General features: G+C 44.1%; 1 protein-coding gene across 1 annotated transcript in view; it reads right to left on the bottom strand.

The window, feature by feature from the left end:
* The window catches only part of LOC143986670 (uncharacterized), a 126,700-nt gene that overhangs the window by 44,881 nt on the left and 57,604 nt on the right, over positions 1-24,215 (bottom strand). The window contains exons 10-16 of the mRNA XM_077485077.1: positions 22,867-23,075; positions 22,704-22,779; positions 17,586-17,873; positions 14,287-14,532; positions 11,041-11,193; positions 9,100-9,275; positions 7,778-7,970 (exon numbers count right to left, since the gene is read on the bottom strand). Coding sequence (XP_077341203.1) covers positions 7,778-7,970; positions 9,100-9,275; positions 11,041-11,193; positions 14,287-14,532; positions 17,586-17,873; positions 22,704-22,779; positions 22,867-23,075 — 1,341 coding nt within the window. The remainder of the gene's footprint in view (positions 1-7,777; positions 7,971-9,099; positions 9,276-11,040; positions 11,194-14,286; positions 14,533-17,585; positions 17,874-22,703; positions 22,780-22,866; positions 23,076-24,215) is intronic.

Genomic DNA, 24,215 nt, shown 5'->3' with positions numbered 1-24,215 from the left:
TGTACTACTTTTTGAACATCTTCTGACCAAGAAGTTACATAATGTCTACAGTGGGCTCCAAAAAAGACATTAAAAACTTGACAGAGGCTTTAACTCATCCCTACTCTATTCAAAAGTAGAAAAAATATATAGTTGGACTGTAAAAATAATGAAAGGCAGGCCACACACACACAGTAGCTTTTCAAGCGCACTGGGAGCCTCAAAATCTGTACTGCTCTGAACTGCTAATACCAGCTTCAGGAAGAAAAGTTGGTAGTAGTCTTGCCCCATTGAACCAGTATTGCTTACATAAGCCTGCTTATCACTGAAGCAGTTTCTGGGCTCACAGTGCTTCCAGAAATTACTGAGAGATGCTTATTTTTTTTATGACTCAAATGCTTATGTTCATTATTTGTGGGTTTCAAGATATGGGACAGCCATCACGTCTACTATTCTGCCCTAGCCAAGACGTGGCTCCAACTAATAAAGGGTCAATCTACCAAAAACTGATACTTTAATTTTACCTTGTAGGTGGTACAAGCTGGTGGGCTGAATCAACACTTGGCTTTTTAGGTATCTTAAAGACTACAACAGTGAGATTTCCCTGAGAATCTATCCAGTCCCTCCTCCTGTCAACCTGGGAGTTTTTTGAGCGATCCCACTCAGCATGGGTTCCTCCTCTTTCATTCTCTATGACATACAGTAAACACAAATTAAATCTACAACAGTGAGAACGAGTAGGGAGGCTAGGGACAACTCCATCCGAGCTATACAACTGATTCACCGGGTGAACCTGCAGCGGCCCAGCTCACCCTGTCTCCTATTATCCACGGATGCTGAAAAGGCTTTCGACTGGGTGGACTGGGCCTATCTTCAGGCGGTATTATCCAGATTGGGCCTAGGAGATAACATGCTCAGTTGGCTAGGTTCCTTATACAGTTCCCCAGAAGCCCGGGTAAAGGTAAACGGGATGCTTTCTAACTCTTTTCCTCACGGAATGGGACAAGACAGGGGTGCCCTCTGTCCCCCCTAATATTTGCCCTCACCCTGGAACCACTACTTAATATAATATGGTCCAATCCTAACATCAAAGGGGTTCATGGTAGGGGCGACAAAACATAGACTTTCGGCGTATGCTGATAACGTTCTATTTTACATCACAGACCCGCTGATCTCCCTTCCCAACATTATGGCAGAACTACAGAGATTGCATTCTCTCTCCAACTTTAAAATCAACTATAGTAAATCGGAGATCCTGCCCCTTGCTATTCCTGCTGCAATGCGCTCCCAACTACAAGCTTCCTTTTCCTTCACGTGGTGTTGCTCCCCATTAAAATATCTGGGCTTTTACCTTCCACAACTATATTTGCACAACTATATATGTGTAACTTTTCCCCTTTACTCACCACGATTAAAGCTGATCTTTCGCAATGGGATCGTACCACCTTCTCATGGATGGGCTGAGTCAGTATCCTGAAAATGAATGTATTCCCTAGAATTCTTTTCTACCTTCAGATGATACCTAAAGCGCTACCCAGATCTTTCTTCTCAGCCATCAACAGCCTGTTCCTAAAATTTATATGGCAGGGTCGTGTACCCCGCTTGGCCCTCCACACACTGCAACGTCCTAAGAGGCTTGGGGTTCCCTCCATATGCAGGCACTATGAGGCAGTTGCCCTGCAAAGGATTCTCGACTGGTAACATCATACTGCCACTAAATCTTTGGTTCCCCTTGAGAAATTCCTGGCCGGATGTAACTTGTCTCACTCTCCATGGCTCCCCCTGGACTGCTGAGGCCTTTCTGATTTGTGTCGCCGGTCTCTGTCCACATGCTAAAGTTATGGGATACACTAAACACACGGGGGTAGTTTTTGCAGCCTGTGTCCCTGCTTGCACCTCTTGGGGGCTTCCCCTGGTTCACCCCAGGGGAGCACCTCTCCTACTTCCGCATGTGGGAAAGGGACAGGGAGACGTGGGAGGTTTGTACACGAGCAAGGCCTAGTCTTCTTGGACTGGCTACGCTCCCAATTCGGCCACTTCCCGATGGACGAATGGCGCTATAGCCAATTACAACACTTTATCAGTAGTCTGCCTTACCCTGTCGGACCTCCCTCCTCCCTGACCATTTGAAAGGCTATGTAAATCTGTAAACCCCATTCCTTACTCTATTTCCGTGCTTTACAAGATGTTGCAGTCTGCAGAGTCCCAGGGTAAGCCAATATACATACGAGAATGGGAGAGGGACCTGCAGCATACATTTATGGAGGCTCAATTGAGTAATTTATATCATCTCACTCACAAGAGCTCGATGGACACTAAGATGCAAGAAAATAGCTTTAAGCTATTGACTTGCTGGTATAGGGTCCCAGAAACCTTGGCTAGGATATATCCGATGGCTTCTGCTGCCTGTTGGAGGGGCTGTGGGCTTCAAGGCACCTTCCTGCATGTTTGGTGGGAATGGCCGAGGCTTCGGCCCTTCTAGCAGGATATCAGGGCCCAGATAAAAATTATTATTATTATTTTAGATGTAGATTTGCAGAATTCCCCATTGGAGTTCTTGCTGCACGTGCTCTAAGCCTTTACCGTAAATTGATTCTCCCACACCTCTTAAAACGCTGCCCGGGGTCTGATTCCCATACATCAAAAGTCAGCCCATGTTCTGGGGCGACCCGATTGGGTGCGTCTACTCAACTCTATTATGGCAGCGGAGGAGTGGATGGCGAAGTGCAAGGACAGGTATGACCAATTTTACGCTATATGGGCCACTTGGATACATTATACGTCTAATATGACGCAGACACCACCTACCGCCAACCCCAGGCAGGCTTATTAGAGGATGATGGTACATCATTTCTTGGAGGGTGAGACCTGTGAAACTTAAACCCCTAGGGTCTCTATAATGCCACGTACACACGATCGGAGTTTTCGTTGGAAGAATCTTGGATGGTTTTTCCGACAGAATTCCACTCAAGCTTGGCTTGTATACACACGGTCACACAAAAGTTCTCTGAACTTTTGACCGGCAAGAATGCAGTGACGTACAACACTACAATGAGCAGAGAAAATTAAGTTTAATGCTTCTGAGCATGCGTAGGAATTTTGCACGTCAGAATTGCTACAGACGATCGGAATTTCCGATCTGAATTTTTTCCGTCGGAAAAATAGTGAACCTGCTCTTAATCTTTTGCTGGCGGAAATTACGCCAGCAAAGTCCAATGGAGCATGCACACGGTCGGAAATTCCGCCAGAAAAAGTCAGATGAAGCATACACACGTTCGGAATTTCCGACCAAAAGCTCTCATCTGACTTTTGCTGGCGGGATTTCCGATCGTGTGTACTTAAGGCTTCATGCACACGAGACGCAGATGCAAACGCTGCTGGACACATGTTGAAACCGGCGTTTAGAAACGCACGTTTTGCCGCGATTTTTACCGCGATTTAGCGGCGTTTTACCGCGTTTTACCGCGTTTGCGTCTAGAAGCGTTTAGTTAAGCTAACATCATAGACCCTCCCCAGCTCAAAAATTAACTATTTCAGCAATTTTGTGAGACCAGAGTGAGTAGCAGCAGCTGTGAGAGCTGCAGTGTACTTGTATTTAACGTGTCACTTGCCACGTCACCTGCCACAAGTTGTGGATTGTCCACTTGCCACGTGACTTGCCACATCACCTGCCACGTCACTTGCCATGTCATCTGCCACAAGTTGTGGATTGTCCAACTGCCACGTCACCTGCCACAAGTTGTGGATTGTCCACTTGCCACGTGACTTGCCACATCACCTGCCACGTCACTTGCCACGTCACCTGCCACAAGTTTTGGATTGTCCACTTGCCACGTCACTTGCCACGTCACTTGCCACAAGTTGGGGATTGTCCACTTGCCACATCACCTGCCACGTTACCTGTCACAAGTTGTGGATTGTCCACTTGCCACATCACTTGCCACCTGCCATGTCACTTGCCACAAGCTGTGGATTGTCCACTTGCCACGTCACTTGCCACGTCACTTGCCACGTCACCTGCCACGTCACCTGCCACAAGTTTTGGATTGTCCACTTGCCACGTCAGCTGCCACGTCACTTGCCACAAGATGTGGATTGTCCACTTGTCACATCACCTGCCACATCACTTGCCACATCACCTGCCACGTCACCTGCCACAAGTTGTGGATTGTCCACTTGCCACATCACTTGCCACATCACCTGCCACGTCACTTGCCACGAGATGTGGATTGTCCACTTGCCACGTCACTTGCCACGTCACTTGCCACGTCACCTGCCACGTCACTTGCCACGTCACTTGCCACGTCACCTGCCACAAGTTTTGGATTGTCCACTTGCCACGTCACTTGCCACGTCAGCTGCCACGTCACTTGCCACAAGATGTGGATTGTCCACTTGTCACATCACCTGCCACATCACTTGCCACATCACCTGCCACGTCACCTGCCACAAGTTGTGGATTCTCCAATTGCCACGTCACTTGCCACATCACCTGCCACGTCACTTGCCACGAGATGTGGATTGTCCACTTGCCACGTTACTTGCCACGTCACTTGCCACGTCACCTGCCACGTCACTTGCCACGTCACCTGCCACAAGTTTTGGATTGTCCACTTGCCACGTCACTTGCCACGTCAGCTGCCACATCACTTGCCACAAGATGTGGATTGTCCACTTGTCACATCACCTGCCACATCACTTGCCACATCACCTGCCACGTCACCTGCCACAAGTTGTGGATTGTCCACTTGCCACGTCACTTGCCACATCACCTGCCACGTCACTTGCCACAAGATGTGGATTGTCCACTTTCCACGCCACCTGCCATGCCACCTGCCACAAGTTGTGGATTGTCCACTTGCCACGTCACCAGCCACATCACCTGCCACAAGTTGTGGATTGTCCACTTGCCACACCACTTTCCACGTCACCTGCCACGTCACCTGCCACAAGATGTGGATTGTCCACTTGCCACGTCACTAGCCACATCACCTGCCACAAGTTGTGGATTGTCCACTTGCCACATCACTTTCCACGTCACCTGCCACAAGTTGTGGATTGTCCACTTGCCACGTCCCTTGCCACGTCCCCTGCCACATCACCTGCCACAAGTTGTGGATTGTCCACTTGCCACGTCACCTGACACAAGTTGTGGATTGTCCACTCGCCACGTCACTTGCCACATCCCCTGCCACAAGTGGATTGTCCACTTTCCACGTCACTTGCCACGTCCCCTGCCACGTCCCCTGCCACAAGTGGATTGTCCACTTGCCACGTCACTTGCCACGTCACCTGCCACAAGTTATGGATTGTCCACTTGCCACGTCACATGCCAGTCACCTGCCACAAGTTGTTGATTTTCCACTTGCCACGTCACCTGCCAGGTCACTTGCCGCGTCACCTGCCAGGTCACTTGCCACGTCACCTGCCACAAGTTGTGGATTGTCCACTTTCCACGTCACTTGCCACTTCACCTGCCACGTCACTTGCCACAAGTTGTGGATTGTCCACTTGCCACATCACTTGCCACCTGCCATGTCACTTGCCACAAGTTGTGGATTGTCCACTTGTCACATCACCTGCCACATCACTTGCCACATCACCTGCCACGTCACCTGCCACAAGTTGTGGATTGTCCACTTGCCACGTCACTTGCCACATCCCCTGCCACGTCACTTGCCACGAGATGTGGATTGTCCACTTGCCACATCACTTGCCACGTCACCTGCCACGTCACTTGCCACGTCACCTGCCACGTCCCCTGCCACAAGTTTTGGATTGTCCACTTGCCACGTCAATTGCCACGTCAGCTGCCACATCACTTGCCACAAGATGTGGATTGTCCACTTGTCACATCACCTGCCACATCACTTGCCACATCACCTGCCACGTCACCTGCCACAAGTTGTGGATTGTCCTCTTGCCACGTCACTTGCCACATCACCTGCCACGTCACTTGCCACAAGATGTGGATTGTCCACTTTCCACGTCACCTGCCATGCCACCTGCCACAAGTTGTGGATTGTCCACTTGCCACGTCACCAGCCACATCACCTGCCACAAGTTGTGGATTGTTCACTTGCCACACCACTTTCCACGTCACCTGCCACGTCACCTGCCACAAGATGTGGATTGTCCACTTGCCACGTCACCAGCCACATCACCTGCCACAAGTTGTGGATTGTCCACTTGCCACATCACTTTCCACGTCACCTGCCACGTCACCTGCCACAAGTTGTGGATTGTCCACTTGCCACGTCCCTTGCCACGTCCCTTGCCACGTCACTTGCCACAAGTGGATTGTCCACTTGCCACATCACTTGCCACATCACCAGCCACAAGTTGTGGATTGTCCACTTGCCACGTCACCTGACACAAGTTGTGGATTGTCCACTCGCCACGTCACTTGCCACATCCCCCGCCACAAGTGGATTGTCCACTTGCCACATCACTTGCCACGTCCCCTGCCACAAGTGGATTGTCCACTTGCCACGTCACTTGCCACGTCACCTGCCACAAGTTATGGATTGTCCACTTGCCACGTCACATGCCAGTCACCTGCCACAAGTTGTTGATTTTCCACTTGCCACGTCACCTGCCAGGTCACTTGCCGCGTCACCTGCCAGGTCACTTGCCGCGTCACCTGCCAGGTCACTTGCCACGTCACCTGCCACAAGTTGTGGATTGTCCACTTTCCACGTCACTTGCCACTTCACCTGCCACGTCACTTGCCACAAGTTGTGGATTGTCCACTTGCCACATCACTTGCCACCTGCCATGTCACTTGCCACAAGTTGTGGATTGTCCACTTGCCACGTCACTTGCCACCTGCCATGTCACTTGCCACAAGTTGTGGATTGTCCACTTGCAATTGCAATTGTTTAAAATATTTTTCTACTGGTTTTTCATCATTTGCAATCATTTTTGAGATTTTTAATGTAAAAAAAAAGGTCACCTTTAAAAACGCATATAAACGCAAACGCGGCAAAACGCCGCTACCGCGTTTTGCCGCGTTTGCGTGATTTACCGTGATTTACCGCGTTTTGCCGCGTTTTGCGTCTGAAACGTGGAAATTTTTGCTTCTGAACGCATTTTTTTGCTTCTGGAAAAACGAGATTAAACACAACTGCATAAAAACGGAAAAAAACGAGACTGTGTGCATGGACACATAGGATAACATTGAATGAGTTCAGGGGCAGTTGAAAAAACTGTCCAACTGCATCTGAACGCGCGTTTAACTGCGTCTCGTGTGCATGAGGCCTAACAGTTACAGATTTGCACCTACTGCTGTTGTGCTGCTTGATAGTTCTGTTCTTTGTTCTCAGGCATGCTCATCCCCCTTCTCCCCTTCCCCTACCATTTCACTTTGGGTTATATTGGATGCAGCGCGCAAGGTCTTATACCCTATATGTGAGAACGCAATCCTGTTTTGATACAACGGTTGAAATACCCATAAGGCCCCCTATGGCTGGGGTATAACTTGATGAAGTCATATGAGGCTAGCTAACTGAATGTATCAGTGGTTTCTTTGCTCTTGTAACACAATGTCCTCCCTTGTCCCCCTATGTGCCCTCTGGGCACTTATTGTTTTTTCTTCTTTCTGATTTGTTGTGTTTTGCTTTTCTCAATGTATGTTATTTTGAAAACATAAACTAAAGATTATGCAAAAAATCTGCAACAGTGAGAGCGCAAACTTTTCACTATAGCTGCAGCAGGTGTGCAGCCCCATAAACTAAAGTGTAGAGATCCCACCAAAAGTGTCCACAAGAAATATAGGAAACGAAATGTATATATTTACCATTTAAAAAGCACTTCTCGCCATCTCTACCATTGGCAACAGTTCCTGGTGGACATTTACTGCAGACATACTGAGTACCATATTTCTGATTCAAGCAGGGTACATCAGGGAAGCATGGTTCTCCACGGCATGGCATGGTCTGGTTCGAACAAAATGTTCCAGAAAATCCATCTGGACAGATACAGCCAACAACCTGGACAAACAGAAGTATACTTAGTCCTTAGTCCTTTATGTGTATGGTTGCAAATTCTTCTTGGACAATTGAGCCCAAAGACCCAAAGACCCAAGTGTATACCAATAATGTCCACTCTACTGAACCTTTGGCTATAAATTAAAATGCAAATTGTGAGCCAACTCTTCTTATCCACAATTAGTACCTAACCTCATAACTGCTCCTTTTGGCTGGATAAGCACAAATGCCCACAAACATAGTCTAAAAGATCATGGAAAGCATAGGATGTTTTCTTTCAGATTATCTCTCTCTCTAAGGGTCCTTTCACACGGGGCGGATCACTTCTGATCCGCCCCGTGGATATCCGTTTGCTCAGCGGGGATCACTCCGCCGATCCCCGCTGAGCAGGGAGATGACAGCTCCGTCTCTGCACACTGCGCAGGGACGGACCTGTCACAGCGCCGCTCTCCCCTATGGGAGATCGGATGACGACGGACCGCAGTGCCCGTCGTCATCCGATCCGATCCGATGGAAAAATAGCTTTTTCCTCCGTTACACTTTTTCGGATCGGAGCGGGTCGGATGTCAGCGGACATGTCACCGCTGACATCCGACGCTCCATAGAGCTCTATGGAGCACCCGTTCAGGTCCGCCTGAAAAACTGACAGGCGGGCCTGAACGGGACGTCAGTGTGAAAGAGGCCTTATTAGAAATCGTACAGCTCATGGCTGTAAATGTAATATAATCCTATGATTCAGATTTGACTACAAAACAGGAAAATATATGTATATATATTTTTTAAATAATAAAGAAAAAATATATAAAAACCTAATTAGCATTTTCTCCTAAGTGGCCTGCATCAACAGTAGAGCAGTTTGAGGTCTGTAATGAAGGCAAAGGGGAAGATCTAATGTTCACACAATCAGGGATATTTTACAATAGGGAAATCTTTGGGAAAGCAGGGACTGTACCCAACAATAATGAAAATATGGTTACCCTACCAAGGTAAATCTGTCTGGAAAAAGTGTGATCGAAAAGTATGATATTTTCATTGTACTTGAGTTTGGATCCCTTGGGGTAGCTGTTATCCTAAGACTTGCTTTTCATGACAATAGCTATAGCTTAAGCTTTCATAATACCAGCCTAATTACCTGATGTTTAATGTCATAATAGTTTTCAACAATGATGCTGTAATCACATGTTCCACCATTGATGCATCTGCAGACTTGAACCATTGGGATGACTATGGAACCAGAAAGATGATCATTTAACTGTATGGTTAGCTGTGTAGGTCTTAAATCCTGGACCATCCATGTAAACTGACCACCTGGTAATACAAACAGATCCTATAAATAAAACTTTGTATATAACAAAACTGTTTTATCCTTCCAGGAACATAGATATGAAACTGTAGTTTGATGATTTTTGAAGAGAATTGGCAAAGTCATATCAAAATAAATCATGTTACATTCAACCCAATTTCACCAAAAAAAAGTTGCCAAATAAAAGTGTACTGCTATGTTATAAGCAAAGTTCAAACATATTTTAAAGCTGAAGTAAACCTTAAAAACGTATAATATTTAGCTTACCAGTTCCTAGATGTGGTTGCTGCATTATTTCCTTTTTTATTTTTGCCGTTTCCCTTTATTATCACCTGGTGATCCTGCCAGTAAGTCTTTTCTCTTTCAACTTTTTTTTTAACAGACCAACTTGTCCAGCAAACATGGCACTACCTTTGAAAGGTAATAATTTTGTGCATAGAAAGTGGATGTACTGTATATCGTTTTGTGGCTATGGATTGGATTGGGTTTTTCTTTTGCTAACTAGGTAACTTTTGGACCAATTTATCAATACTTCTGGTTCTGTAGACATGAAAGGTATGGAGGGGAAAATTCCCTCTTAGCCCCTGTACACACGGTCGGAGATTTCGACAACCAAATCCGTCGGATTTTGTCCGTCGGATTTTGCCCGTCGCATCTTGTCCGAAACTGTTGCGTACACACGGTCGGACTAAGTTGTCGAAAAATCCGATCACTCAGAACGTGATGACGTAATTTCGTTACGATGGGACTACGTTCAGGCTAGTAGCCAATAGCTTTGATGTATGAATTTGATCTGAGCATGCGTGGCACTTGGTCCGATCAAAATTCTCTACACATGATCGGAGTATGTCCAATCGAACCAGTTGGTCGGAAAATATTTCCAACAAGTTGGAAAATTGAGTCCGACGGATATTCCGACGGAATCAGTCCGATGCATACCACACACAGTCAGATTATCCGACAACACAGTCCGATAGGACACATTCCGACGGATTCTCCGACCGTGTGTACAAGGGCTTAGACATTGGAAGCTTTCCACTCTATTTCTCTTTCGATGACTGTAACATTTTTGATTACCCATTACTTTTTGTACTATGTTAATGGTCATCAGAATAAATAGAGACATTAAAGTGTTAACAAACCCAGGACCCTGCATTCACTATATATGGTCTCCCACAGTACACAGAGCATGGAAATGCAATTATTTTAGTAAATATAAACTGCTAAATACCCTTTCTCATCAGCAGTATATAGCAGTCTTGTGACTTCTATCAATATCTGGGTAAAGCTTGTAGAAGGAGTTTTCATTCTCCTTTGACTGTCCTAGGAGGCTGCATGACCCAGTGCTGATGGCCCTGTGTCCATCACCTCCACCTTCCCAAAAAAGGAAAAAAAAACTCTATAGCAATAAACACCAAACTGAGCATGTGCAGAGTGCCTCCCAAGTCTCTGTACTATCAGGAGATGGATTGGGGACTGTGGGAAAAAAGGAAGAATCAGAGAAGACAGGATCAAACAGCCTTTTTACACAATGCAGAGGATTAATCCCTTAGGTTCCACAGTCAGTATAACAAGCATGCTTTACTGCATATACACATTGATTTTACTGTTGTAGGTTTAGTAACAGGGACACAGATGGTAATTAAACCTGACAAGTATTAGATATACTTTAAAAAAACTCTTAACTGGGAAGCAGGTAAAGTCAACAACAACAGTTCTAATAACAAATAATCCATGATCTGCTTATTTTGTGGTAAAACCATGACTTACTCATTGTAATGGAAGCTCCCGGTGGAATGGGCCGTACAAGTGAAAACGATACTGTGTCATTATTTGGATCATATGCATTAAATATCACCTTGAATGTATTATTTACTTTCAGCTGAAGTATGGACGGATCAAGAAGTCTTGGAGCTCCATTACCTAATATAATATAAAGAAAAACATGGTTATACCAAGAGTTTGGTCAATTTGGCATTGTATAGAGGCAAGATAGTCTTGGAAGAATAAGGTCCAAATGGGCTAGATATTCTTTCTAATTCAAGTCTCTTAACCAGGATTTCTCAATCTGCGTTCCATCGATCCCTAGGGTTCCTCCAGTTGTTGCTAGGGGTTCCTTGAGCAATGGCACTTTCAGCCTTCTCACTGAAACCAATGATCTTTTTAAATATCTGTAAGGATATATCTGTAATAGCTATTGGCTATTCTTTCCAATGTCCACATGAGTAAGGACCATCACACTAATGTATCATGAGTTGTAGATACAGTATTTTTTTTAGCAGAGGTTCCCTGAGACCAGGAATGCCTTCTGGTCTAGATTTGTGTGGCTCTTTTTCCTGTCAGTTTTTCGGTAGAGAACACTTGCCCCCCTTTTTCCACCATGGGGGGGGCTAGTATTTCCCAAATGTAATTAGGCAGGAGCGATGGGAGCGGCGGTGGAGTTCATAGACTGGGGCTCTGTATGGAGAGAATTGGGTTTTTAAATGAGGAGCATATAATGCATCCTGGGTTCAAGGAAACAAAGAGAGGGAAATTGTGGCTTTAAATAAGGTGGTTGACGCGTGTATATCAATGCAGAGAAATTTTATTGTAGGAGTAAGAATTTGTCAATAAGTAATGATAATAAATGAAGTGTTCCTACACAGAAACGCGTCGGGATATAATGGATGTAGATATGTGCCCCACTAGGAATATCTGGATATGTTACACTTTTAATCATTTTAATTACGAATTAGGCTGCCAGCTTGAATGTGAATTGATTATGTCATATGATTGCCATGTGCTTACCATGCATATATTTGTGAACATGATGATACTAGTTATATACCTATTTACAAATATGATAATATTTATTTATGAATTTTTCACAAGAAATGTATTTATTACCGATAATACTATATAATGTATATGTACAGATATGATAACAGTTACTTCCTCCTCTTACTGCCTTCTCCTCACTTTCTTTTATTTATTTACCCCTGTGTTGTCACTTTTTTGTATGTTTTTGTTGATTGTGTACACGTTTGTCACTGTGTGACTGGTAGGGTGTGGGTCCTTGGGCCTACCCTGAAAGTCTTTGGAGGGCGTGGACATGTCCTTCTGGCTTGGTTCGCCCTCTCTCATGGGGTCTCCCTTCAGGGGAGCCCCATCAAGTACTTGGGTGGGTCAGACACGGGGTCCATCTGGCCATATTGAGTACCTCAGTCCCCGTCTGGAGCCTAACGAGGGATCTGGTTAAGGTCCTTCCTAGGGAGAACCATAGTACACCCGTTGCATGTTTTGTGTAACTTTGTGTGTGTGCACTTTTTTTTGGCACTGGGTGGAGTTTTTGGGTGTGTTTCAAACGCCACTGGCTTTTCAAAAAAAAAAAAAAAGGTTGTAAAGTCTTACCCTTTTTATTGGTTGAACTAGATGGACTTGTGTCTTTTTTTTCCAGCCAACTAACTATGTAACTATGTAAGACTCCATTCACACTGGGCTTAAAAAAAACACCTGTTCTCTCAGAGTAAAAAACGCGTATATAGAGCATTTTATGTACAAAGTTTAGATGAGTTTAGGAGAGTGTTTTTTTTTCTCCCTCTAAACGTTGAGCTCAAAATATGCCCCTTAACGTCCTAATGTGCATGGACACAGGATAACACTGAGCTGCTTCTACAGGGAGAACACAAAACTCCTGTAGAAGCAGCATTTTTTTAAGACAATGTGCATGGAGCCTAACCCATTGAGCAACTGGTGTTTACGAAACTTTACCCCAAGTTGATATTGGGAATGGGCCATGTGTACATTCTGGGAGGGCATTTCAGGCAGAGAAAATCTGAAGTAGAAAAGAGGTAGAAATGTACTGTTCTTCCTGCCCTGTGTGTAAGATGTCTGCACCAATGTTACATTTCCATAACCCTTTGTTTCTTCTCTCCATCACTGAGGTTTCTTTAGAGAGGCTCTCCATGTATCTGTGGATAGTATGCATTTGGTACTAGCTCATTATGAATTACTTCCTTTAAGCTGGCTATAGACTGATTAAAATTCTAATTGCGTTCAGTGTGTGGCTGTCCCTGCTCGACAGACATCAGATGTTTGAACGAATTCTGTCAAAGGGACATACTGGAAAACTTCTGTCAGTCTACGGCTACAGGCAGGGCTGGATTAAGAGCATCACACGCTTGGTGCTGAAGATTTTGTTGGACCTTTTACTGGGCACCCTTCTTCTTTTCCAAGAGCTTGTGCTGGCGTGTGCCCAAGTTCAAAAGGGCGCAGTCACTGTTTTGGACCGAACCAGAACTGCTCGGTACCTTTGTTTCTGTCCCCCTGGGACAGGTGTAACACTAGGGAAGCCTGGAATTTGATTTGCCAGGTTTCCTTGTAAGGTCCATGCATTGGCATGTACCCTGAGCTAAAAGTGTGCAGCCATGCAGGACTAACACTATGGAAGCCCCAGACTTCTGTAGGAGCCCAGCATTGGTGTGCTCCAGGCTTCCATTAGGACTGCTGTGGCGCCCATTATCAATCCCACCACCCTGCCCAGGCGGTGGATGTGGAATGCAGGGTCCATCAGGGGAGATCTCTCCTCGTTAGCCCATTGCTTTCCATGAGCAGTCTGTTCTTTTAAGGTGGCTAGGCCTATATTAAGGTAGGGGCCTTGAGTTGCAGCTCCAAAAGCCCCTATGTTAATCCAGCCCTGGCTAAAGCTAATTGAGCAGTGTATTCTGACAGCGAGATGGACAGAGGAACCTGTTTTTTGTCTTTTATTCAGCCGATCAGTGGCCAGCTTTACTTCTCCTGTTGCTTTATTTTGTGTGTTGCAAACTAAATGATGAACCTTGCAATGAGAACACCCTTATACCCCCTTTTAATATCCTCCTCAGTAGGTTGAGCTGGGAACTCATATGCAGATGCATAATAAGGTATGATGAGCGGTTCTGATCACCGGCATTAGCCCAAGACTGAAATATGTGCTTTCGGTGGACTAATCCTTGCCACCAAGCAGTGAAGCATTTGATGAAAGGGTGGGGTTCTTACCATACAATGTTACCATCTGTTTAAAGTCATTAAAGGCCTTTGCTGTCTGACGCCCCACAGCGCTGCTATTGGACATCAAGTAGTCGTGTACACATTGGATTAATCCTGAGCATGTCTCATTTGCATCTCGCAATGCTGTTGGCGCGGCTGTGCTCAATAAAGCTGAAGTGAAAGTTGGTTTAAAGGCTTTCCTAATCTCCACACTTTGTTTAGACACCAAAAGGCTTTCAGGAGCTGGCACAACCCCTGGGAGGAAAAAAAATGTTATACATAATATATTTTATACTATAATATAATAATAATAAAAAATATATATATATTAATATATACTATAAGGACTGTTTGACATGGGCTACAGTTTTACCACAACCCCCCTGGCCACCCTCCAAAATTCTAACATTACAGCAGGATGGGGCTGTACATATACGGCGACTGCTTTAGTTCATGACTGGTACCATTTTAACTCGATTTGTGGAGTTTGATAGGTGGCACCACCTGTCAAACTAGCCCACTGAGGCATGTGGTTGCCATGCGGTATAATACAAAATTCTTCTTGAGATTACAAAAACAAAACAAAGAAACAGACATTCAGGAGGCAGCAAGATCACCTCCTGAATGATGGCAGACATGGCTATATGGCCCTCTGGAATGTGATCCTTTGCAGATCGCTTTTCAGAAGGCTGTAGGCACTGCCACCTACAGGGCTGCTGTTAGAAATAACAGGGCCCCATACAGCCTACCTGACATTAATTTATCAGTCCCTTTCTCTGTAGCCTCAGCTGCACGGGTGAACGAATAGAAAGCGCTCTGAGGCTTCCAGCTCATTCACAAACTTAAGCATACTATGCTTCAGTGATGAAAGGACATAGCAGTGATTGGTACTCAGTGATTGGTGTTCATTCGGGAAATGAAGGGGCCAGTAAATTACATATTTATTGGTCCCTTACCTTACTTTCCATCCTGAAACATCCCGCTGTGTGCCCACAGCAGGTGCCAGCGGGAGAGGAGGGAAGCCAGAAGCGCGGTGGGGGAAAGGGGCACACAGGGGGGGACCGGATAGCAGCTGGAAGGATCGCACATGCTAGAAACAACCCCCCTACAGTGCAGCCGGAGGGAGGGAGAGGAGGAAAAGCTGGCAGCGCTGCAGGGGTGGCAGAAGAGGATCAGTGTCTACAATAAGAAAGGACAGCTGGCCCTCCTGCTCAGCAGGGGCCAGACCCCTCTTTTGAACTGATGGGGCCCAGGGCCAGTATAGGAGGGCTGGCTGTACTGCCTTATCAACGCCCCTGGCCACCCATGTGATAGAGACATTGAGTCCCATGCAGAGAATTATCAATAGGCAACAGGCTTAACCGATTCCCTACCGCCTCATGCCGATATACGTCGGCAGAAGGGCTCGTACAGGCAGAATCACGTACCTGTACATTGCCCTTTAAGAGGTGGCCAGCAGGTGCGCATGCCTGCGGCAAGCTCCGTGAGTCAGGTCGCGAGTCCCATGGACTCGGTCGCCATGGGGATACCCACAATCGCCTCACGGGGAGGAAGAACGGGGACATGCTAATGTAAACAAGCATCTCCCGTTCTACCTAGTGACAGTGTCACTGATCTCTGCTCCCTGTGATTGGAGCAGAGATCAGTGACGCGTCACACACAGCCATGCCCACCCCACAGTTAGAAACACGCTCCAGGACACACTTAACCCCTTCATGCCAGTGTCATTTACACGGGAATCAGTGTATTTGTGTAGCACTGATTGCTGTATAAATGACAATGGTCCCAAAAATGTGTCAAAAATATCCAAAGTGTCCGCCATAATTTTGCAGTCACAATAAAAATAGCTGATTGCCGCCATTTAAAAAAAAATGTTAATAAAAATGCCATAAAACTATTCCCTATTTTGTAAACACTATAACTTTTGCGCAAACCAATAAATAATCGCTTATTAACATTTTTTTTAACCAAAAATATGTAGAAGAATACTGAAACTGAGGGGGATATTTATTATAGCAAAATTTAAAAAGTAATGCGTTTTTTTCAAAATTGTCGCTCTTTTTTTGTTTATATCGCAAAAAATAAAAACTGCAGGGGTGATCAAATACCACCAAAAGAAAGCTCTATTTGTGGGGAAAAAAGGACGTCAATTTTGTTTGGGAGCCACATCGCACGACCGCGCAATTTTCAGTTAAAGCGACGCAGTGCCGCATCGCAAAAAGTGCTCTGGTCAGGAAGGGGGTAAATTCTTCTGGGGCTGAAGTAGTTAAAATGATGCCTGCTTAAAATCATGGGGATCTTCCAACTTTTCTTTGTGGCACATTTTTAGGGTGTGCAGCATCTCTAGCCCTATGTGTGTCCCCAGTTTTCAAGCTTCATGTGTTTTATCTGGTCACCAGTGGCGGCCCATCCATTAGGGGCGCCCGGGTGCCGCCCCCTCTCTCCAGCATAGCATGATTCTATCCATGGCCGCCATGGCCCTATTCATGCATCTGGCCCCTTTTGGGTCACCGGGCGCATGAATTACAGCAGCAGGGGTGTACTTTTGAAGCACTCGATTAGAGCCAGAGGCTCTAATAGGCTTCAAAATCGGGTGGGCTAGGGTCGCAGAGCATGCGTCCTGAAGCCCACCCAGGTGTGTTACAACAGCGAATAAATACTGCTCCTCAATCCGGCCAATCAGAAACGGGGGTGTGAGAGAAAAGAGAAAAGTACTGATTGGCCGCTAAGGAGGGAGAAGACAGAAGCCACCACCGTGGAGAGCAGGAGAACAAAAAGCCGTCGGTGATGAAGAACAGGAGGCCGCCGTCACCGCCCCTGCCAAGTAGGCGGAAGTCGCCGGTGATGGGGTAAGTGCTCCCGACCGACCAACCCGGGGGGGGGGGGGGGGGGGTGACATACTGTTTGCCACCCCTCCCAAAAAAGATTCCCACCAGCCACCACTTTTGGTCACAAGTTGACTTTAAAAAAAAAAAAATTCAGGCAAAAAGCAAAATCAATCAGTGGATGGTTGCAAAAAATATTTTCACGGAGCATGCTATAATAATAGAGTCATACACAGAAACATTCCCTGGATTTACACTGAGAAATGTAAATATGAGAAAAATGCCCATTGACATGTTCAAACATATAATTTATGGACACCCGTGCACTTGTCTACGGTTTTCAAGTGAAGTAATTACACCCTGTCTTCATTAATGATTCAGTGATTTTGCATCTCATTAGCAGAGAATACTCGTTCTTTGATTACCCAGCTGCCTCTTTTAAATCCATATGTTAAAGCTCCCACGGTACTTCACAAAACTTACATGAAAGGCCAAAATTATAAAGGTTTTCCTCATTCGGCAGGACATTCCCCGGGAAAGACAAAACAAGTCCATTGGACTGCGTGATGCCGTCATCTTTACTTGCGCTCCATAATCCTAGCAGGCCAAGAGTTTTACGGAGGAACGTCTGCGGTAGAAGAACCACGGCCTGCAAAATGGCGCCTTCGCCCATTCCCACAGACACCTGCAGACCACAGCTGTACACAATCGCAATCCTTTTTTCTTCTATTTTTAGGAGAGAAAAACTGTTTTGGCTGAAGTACATTACATCTGCAAAATAAGATGGAATACGTATTCAAAGATGAAAACATTGTTCAATATCAATGGCTCAATTTGCACCTTTGTGTTTTGACATGTGCTTTCGAATGTTCTAAAACACGTGTGACCCAAGGCAAAATATAGATAGATACTTCAAAATAATAAAACAGGAAAGGAAATTAGTAGGACTTTGAATGAGGAACATCACTGTTACACATATTGCATAGGTCATTATTATATAAATGTTTTATTAATCAAATACAAATAGTATTTGTATTTGCATTTGATTAATAAGACATTTATATAATGATGACCTGTACAATATCTGTAACAGTGACATTCCTCATTCAAAGTCAAATTTCCTTTCCTGTTTTATATATAATAGGGATGGAGGTTCTGTCACTATGGTGTTTGGCAGGTCATATCTCTTTTACTTCAAAGTAATAAGTATAGATGGATATGTGCGGCATCACAACCCTATACTAAGATTGGCAATCAAAAAAAGGTGAAAGATGGGACCTTACCAGTGATCAAAACTCTCAAGAATAACAACAATAACAGTCTTAAAATTACATACGCTATATTACCAAAAGTAGCGGTAAAGCCTGCCTTTACACGCACATGAACTTTAATGGCATCCAGGTCTTAGTCCGTAGGGTTTGATATTGAGTTGGCCCACCCTTTGCCGCTATAACAGCTTCAACTCTTATGGGACGGAGTGACGGAACCGGCTGACGCAGAAGCAAGCTGCAACTACCAGACCAAAGTTACCATACCAGGGTTCCCGATTCAGTTGGTGAGTGGGTTGCTACTCATTGTTTTCTAAACCATTGTACTTAGTCAGACTTACATACAGGCCTCGCTGGGATACCTAGTCCCACGGAGAAGGAGTATAGCAACTGACTCTAGGCAGGCATAAGGCCTACTTACTACCACACTTCAAGCACTGTATTATATTTGTGAAAGCAGTACTAGAATCAACCTTAATTCAATTTTAACTGCTTTAACCTTGGATTACAAATTTATATGGAGTTACCCTTGCTAGCAAAGATCTGAAGATAAAGACTGAGTGAGATGTCAAGCATAGCTACAAAAGTAGGGGGTGCTCCCATATATATATATATATATATATATATATATATATTGTTTGTAACTGTTTTACCAAAGTTCATTGTCCTGTCAATCTATGTTAGATGACAGTACAATTGTTGTAATCACCTATTTGAAAATATACATATAGTAAAATATACTTTGGTTAAGTATCTCGTTGTGTGGAGTATTATTTTCTCTCAGCAGGTGGAGCCAGTGGATCCTGAGAGGACAATATAGGTATATTGTGATATATTATATTTTACTGTATTGTATTGCACCACAGCTGTGTCAATGGGACTGAAGCAAATTAGTGGGGTTTTGTTACTAGAGTGCAGGCCCAAATCAAATCAGCCACTCCTTCGGGAGTCAGTGCTACACATGTCTTTGAGTATACTAGACATTTGTTCGTTGACCATCATGGACGTCAAGCGGTTTTCCACTTCCTGAAAGGGGACTGTAATATTTTAATAGTAACTAGTAATATTTTACTACAATATTTATGAACATTGCTTTATACCTTGTAATACTCTGAGATTTTTGCACAGTGTCTTTCTTAGCTTACTTTCAATGTGAGGAGGGCGAGAGCCAACATCATATATACAGACATACATTGAAATATCAAGAAAACTATTATTTGGTTGGCAATTGGAGATGATTGGACATACACCAACAGACTGATTTCGATTGATGATAAATTGCATAAACCAGTGACTGTGAAGCTATTAGACAAGCTACATGTGTGTACTAAGGAAAATCATGAGTATTACCTGCAGGCTGTGGGAATAGTCTCAGACTAACAAAATATGAAAATAATACTATTGCGTCACACTTGGTGAAAATTTAACAACTTGTTATTGCATACAATCTTTGGAGTATTTGAAAACGCTTCCTCTTCTCTAATTATACACTATCCATCAGGATAAGACTACTAGTAGGATGTATAATATATGCACTTAATTATTGACTGACTGACGACTGGGAGCCCTTCGGTGGGTCTCATTCAGTGCATCTTAGGCTGTGCCTTATTCCATTGTGGGACAGTGACATATAACCCATTTTTTCGGGAATACACTGCCCCACATTAGGAAATGTTTGCATTATCTTTGTCCTATGGGTGACCTATATGGGGGTATTTTATACTAGGGGAGGGATAAGGTCTGTAGACTGTGTGATTTGTGTGCCCCCTCCTTTTTCTGAGGGATTTCTCCATTCACACCATTTATGCAGTTTGTGTTTTTAGTTGTTGGGTGGGATTAGACCCTAAGGGAGAACCCCCCTTTTCTCTTTTCTCTTGGGGACCTCTCCCCTTGGCCTAACATATAGAGGGATATAGGGATTGGTGTTTTTTTCTATGTACTAGACATGTACATTAGTTTTCATCCAAATGCATTTTCGTCCGAATTTCGGGTATTTTTGGTAAAACGATAACGAATGTGCAGAATCCAAAAACCGAATCCTAACCTTAACTCTATTAGTCCAGGATTATTCTACATAGAGAGAAAAGATTCGACATTATAGAGACAATAGCAAAAAAGGTTAAATGTGCCTAACCTAACTCTATTAGTCCAAGATTATTCGACATAGTGAAAAAAGATTCTACATGAAGATTCGACGAAGCAGTCACCACGAGCGGACATTTATGGTCAAATGATCCACCCATGGGCTATAGAAGAATTCTAATGTTGGTTGACAAGTAATAATAATCAATAAATATAATTATTACTCGTGTCATACAACATTTGAATTCTACTATAGCTTGTAGGCGGAACATTCGACGTACAGTTTAGATGCTCCGTCGAATCTTCTTAGAACATTCGACAGACACGATAAGCCTTCAATGACAGATTTAACCTTAATTATTTAGGATTTTCGGACTAATGCATTTTTAACTAAACAAAATAAATAAAAACGATTTTCGGAAGTAACTAAATAAATGTATTTTTCAGACGAAAGCGAAATTCTGAAGCTAAATATTTCAGTGTGCACATGTCTACGTACATTGGTATTTTAGGCAAAATAAATAATTGTAGTTTAACTCATGCAGGTGTGTGGATATCTATTTGTTTTTTATTTTTTTGCGTTGATGTAGTCTAATTTTTCATCACACCTCCCGATATCTATTCGTTGAGTGCTACTATTTTGAATAGGGGGGATCTTTGCTCCCTTTATGTAAGTAGAGGGCCTGAGCCAGAGGTGGTGGAACTAAGTTCCACTAGTTCCAGCTGAAAAAAAAGCCATGGTTTTAGTCAGTCTCTTAAATGCCATTTTAGTTCTAGTTGTATTTTAGTCACCTGAATTGATTTAGTTGTATTTTAGTCTACTATACTTCTTTGTACTTAGTCTATGAAATTAACTCTGGAATACAGTTGCTTTGTTGCCAACTGAATAAAAATGTCAGAAGGAGCTAACACTGGAGTGCGGCTTTCATCTTTCTACAGTGAGGGAAAAAAGTATTTGATCCCCTGCTGATTTTGTATGGTTGCCCACTGACAAAGAAATGATCAGTGTATAATTTTAATTGTAGGTTTATTTTAACAGTGAGAGACAGAATAACAACAAAAATATACAGAAAACGCATTTCAAAAGTTATAAATTGATTTGCATTTTAATGAGTGAAATAAGTATTTGAACCCCTATCAATCAGCAAGATTTCTGGCTCCCAGGTGTCTTCTATACAGGTAATGAGCTGAGATTAGGAGCACTCTCTTAAATGGAGTGCTCCTAATCTCAGCTTGTTGCCTGTATAAAAGGCACCTGTCCCAGATGCAATCAATTCCAATCTCTCCACCATGGTCAAGACCAAAGAGCTGCCCAAGGATGTCTGGGGAAAGATTGTAGACCTACACAAGGCTGGAATGGGCCACAAGACCACCGTCAAGCAGCTTGGTGAGAGGGTGACGAGAGTTGTGATTTTTTGCAAAAGGAAGAAATACAAAATAATGGTCAATCTCTCTTGGTCTGGGGCTCCATGCAAGATCTCACCTTGTGAAGTTTCAATGATCATGAGAACGGTGAGGAATCAGCCCAGAACTACATAGGGGGAATCTTGACAATGATCTCAAGGCAGCTGGGACCATAGTCACCAAGAAAACAATTGGTAACACACTACATCATGAAGTACTGAAATCCTGCAGTGCCGTAAAGGTCACCCTACTCAAGAAAGCACATGTACAGACCCATCTGAAGTCTGCTAATGAATGATTCAGAGGAGAACTGGGTGAAAGTGTTGTGGTCAGATGAGACCAAAATCAAGCTCTTTGGCATCAAGTCAACCTGCCGTGTTTGGAGGAGGAGGAAGAATGCTGCTTATGTCCCCAAGAACACCATCTCCACCATCAAACATGGAGGTGGAAACATTATGCTTTGGGGGTGTTTTTCTGCTAAGGAGACAGGACAACTTCACCGCATTAAAGCGACGATGGACGGGGCCATGTACCATCAAATCTTGGGTGAGAACCTCCTTCCCTCAGCCAAGGCATTGAAGAGACTGGCTATAGCGCGTTGTTCACAGAAGGCAAGAGGTGTGGACCTGGAGTGGTGCTGTGAATTTGGGTATGTTTTTATATAGTGTGCTTTTACATATTGAGAACTATAAGATAAACGTATTAGAAAGCAGGGATTCTAATTAACCAAAGTTCCTATATGCAATTTGATGTACTGTCATTATTTGTAAAATGTTCCCCCTCTGGCCTATTTTGTAGTGTGAATATACAGTATATTCTACCCCATAACGCTTAGATAAATACTCACTTTTCTTGAATTCCACCTGTTTATCATCCACTAAAGCAAGCAAATCTTTCCTGTTTTCAGAGATTCGCCATTCCACCTGCATCCCACACAATGAGATAAACATCAGTGGACGAGAAAAATGCTGAAAGACGTCTACAGATGTTTGAGGGCGCTAGTCACTTACCTTGAGTGTGCCTTGGTAGAAAGCGGCCAATCGTATAAGTGCAGTGGTGTTTCCATATCCATTCTCGCGTTTCTCTGTCTGACCCTGAAGAGTGAAGACGTTAGCTCCCTTGGCGGATGAAAGCCTGACAATGACAAACTCCCCGAGACCTTTAAATGTGTATTCTTGTCCATCAAACATTGTGAAATGCAAAGTCCCATACACTTGCCCTGAAAAGAATAGAAAACATCCAGAATCTTAAATCACTATATTACAGGAACGGTAAAGGAAGCAGCGTGCTGTAGACTTAAAGTGGTTGTAAACCCCCCCCCTACAACTTTGTCCTATGTAAATCAGCATAAAAACCCCTAATTAACACTGCTTGTAGATATCTCCTTACTTGCTTAGTATTGTTGTAATCCTTTTTGTTCTTTAGAATGAAGTCACTGAGCATGCCCAGATCTCCCCTGATTTACGGCACACTCTCTATGTCTTATCTCTCTGTTATCAGGACTTCCTATGGCACACAGCACTGAACTCCCACGAGACTTCAGAATCATTCAGAGCTTCCTCCTACACACCATGTGACCATGTGACATGACATACAATGTAAACCTGGCCATTACTGAAGTCTTATCAGCTGAAGTTGATAAGACTGACAAAGGGAAACATTAGACATCGGCACAAGTAAATACTATGAAATAAAACAAGTCAGCTATGAACAGGGAAGCAGGGTTGCCATAGAAACGTTGGATTGAGAAGGAGGCTTGGTTAACAGTACAGGAAGGGCTCAATGTAAGGGCGGAAATACACTCCTCTGTGGACTCAGAAAACAATACTTAAGATGGTGCTGCCTAACCCCTGGAAATAAGTTTTTTAAAGTTTCTTTAAACAGTAAGTAATATGCGATTTGGGCTGGATTACAGTGGCTATACATTGATAATTACTTATTATAATGGACTAAATGAAGAGAGGCATCAGAGTGGGAGAGTTTACTTCCTCTTTAAGGCCCCATTCACAACTGAGCGTAGCGGTTTTGAGCGTTTTTCTGGCACATTGTCGCGCATTTTGTCGTGTGTATTTGCGCATTTCCATGCAGCGTTTTCTGGCGTTTTTGAGTTTTGCTATTTTTTTTATTAGCCAATAGGAAATATTATCATCTGTTTCAGCATTTGTTGCTATATTTTTTAATTTTGTCATCTACTCCAAATCTTCCGGATTCGAGCGACAAAAAAGGGTCCAGAACTTGTTTGAGCTTCAGGCGTAGGCAGAGGCATAACTAGAACCTTCAGGGCCCCCGGTGCAAGAAACCATGAAGAGCCCCCCCTGACCCCCAGCTGGGGCCCTTCCCTCTGGGCTCGGGGCCCTTG

Source organism: Lithobates pipiens, unplaced genomic scaffold (genome assembly GCF_037356315.1).
Source record: "Lithobates pipiens isolate NorthernLeopardFrog02 unplaced genomic scaffold, aLitPip1_a1.2 Scaffold_18, whole genome shotgun sequence".
NCBI classification, from domain to species: domain Eukaryota; kingdom Metazoa; phylum Chordata; class Amphibia; order Anura; family Ranidae; genus Lithobates; species Lithobates pipiens.
This window is presented reverse-complemented; position numbering and strand designations above follow the sequence as displayed.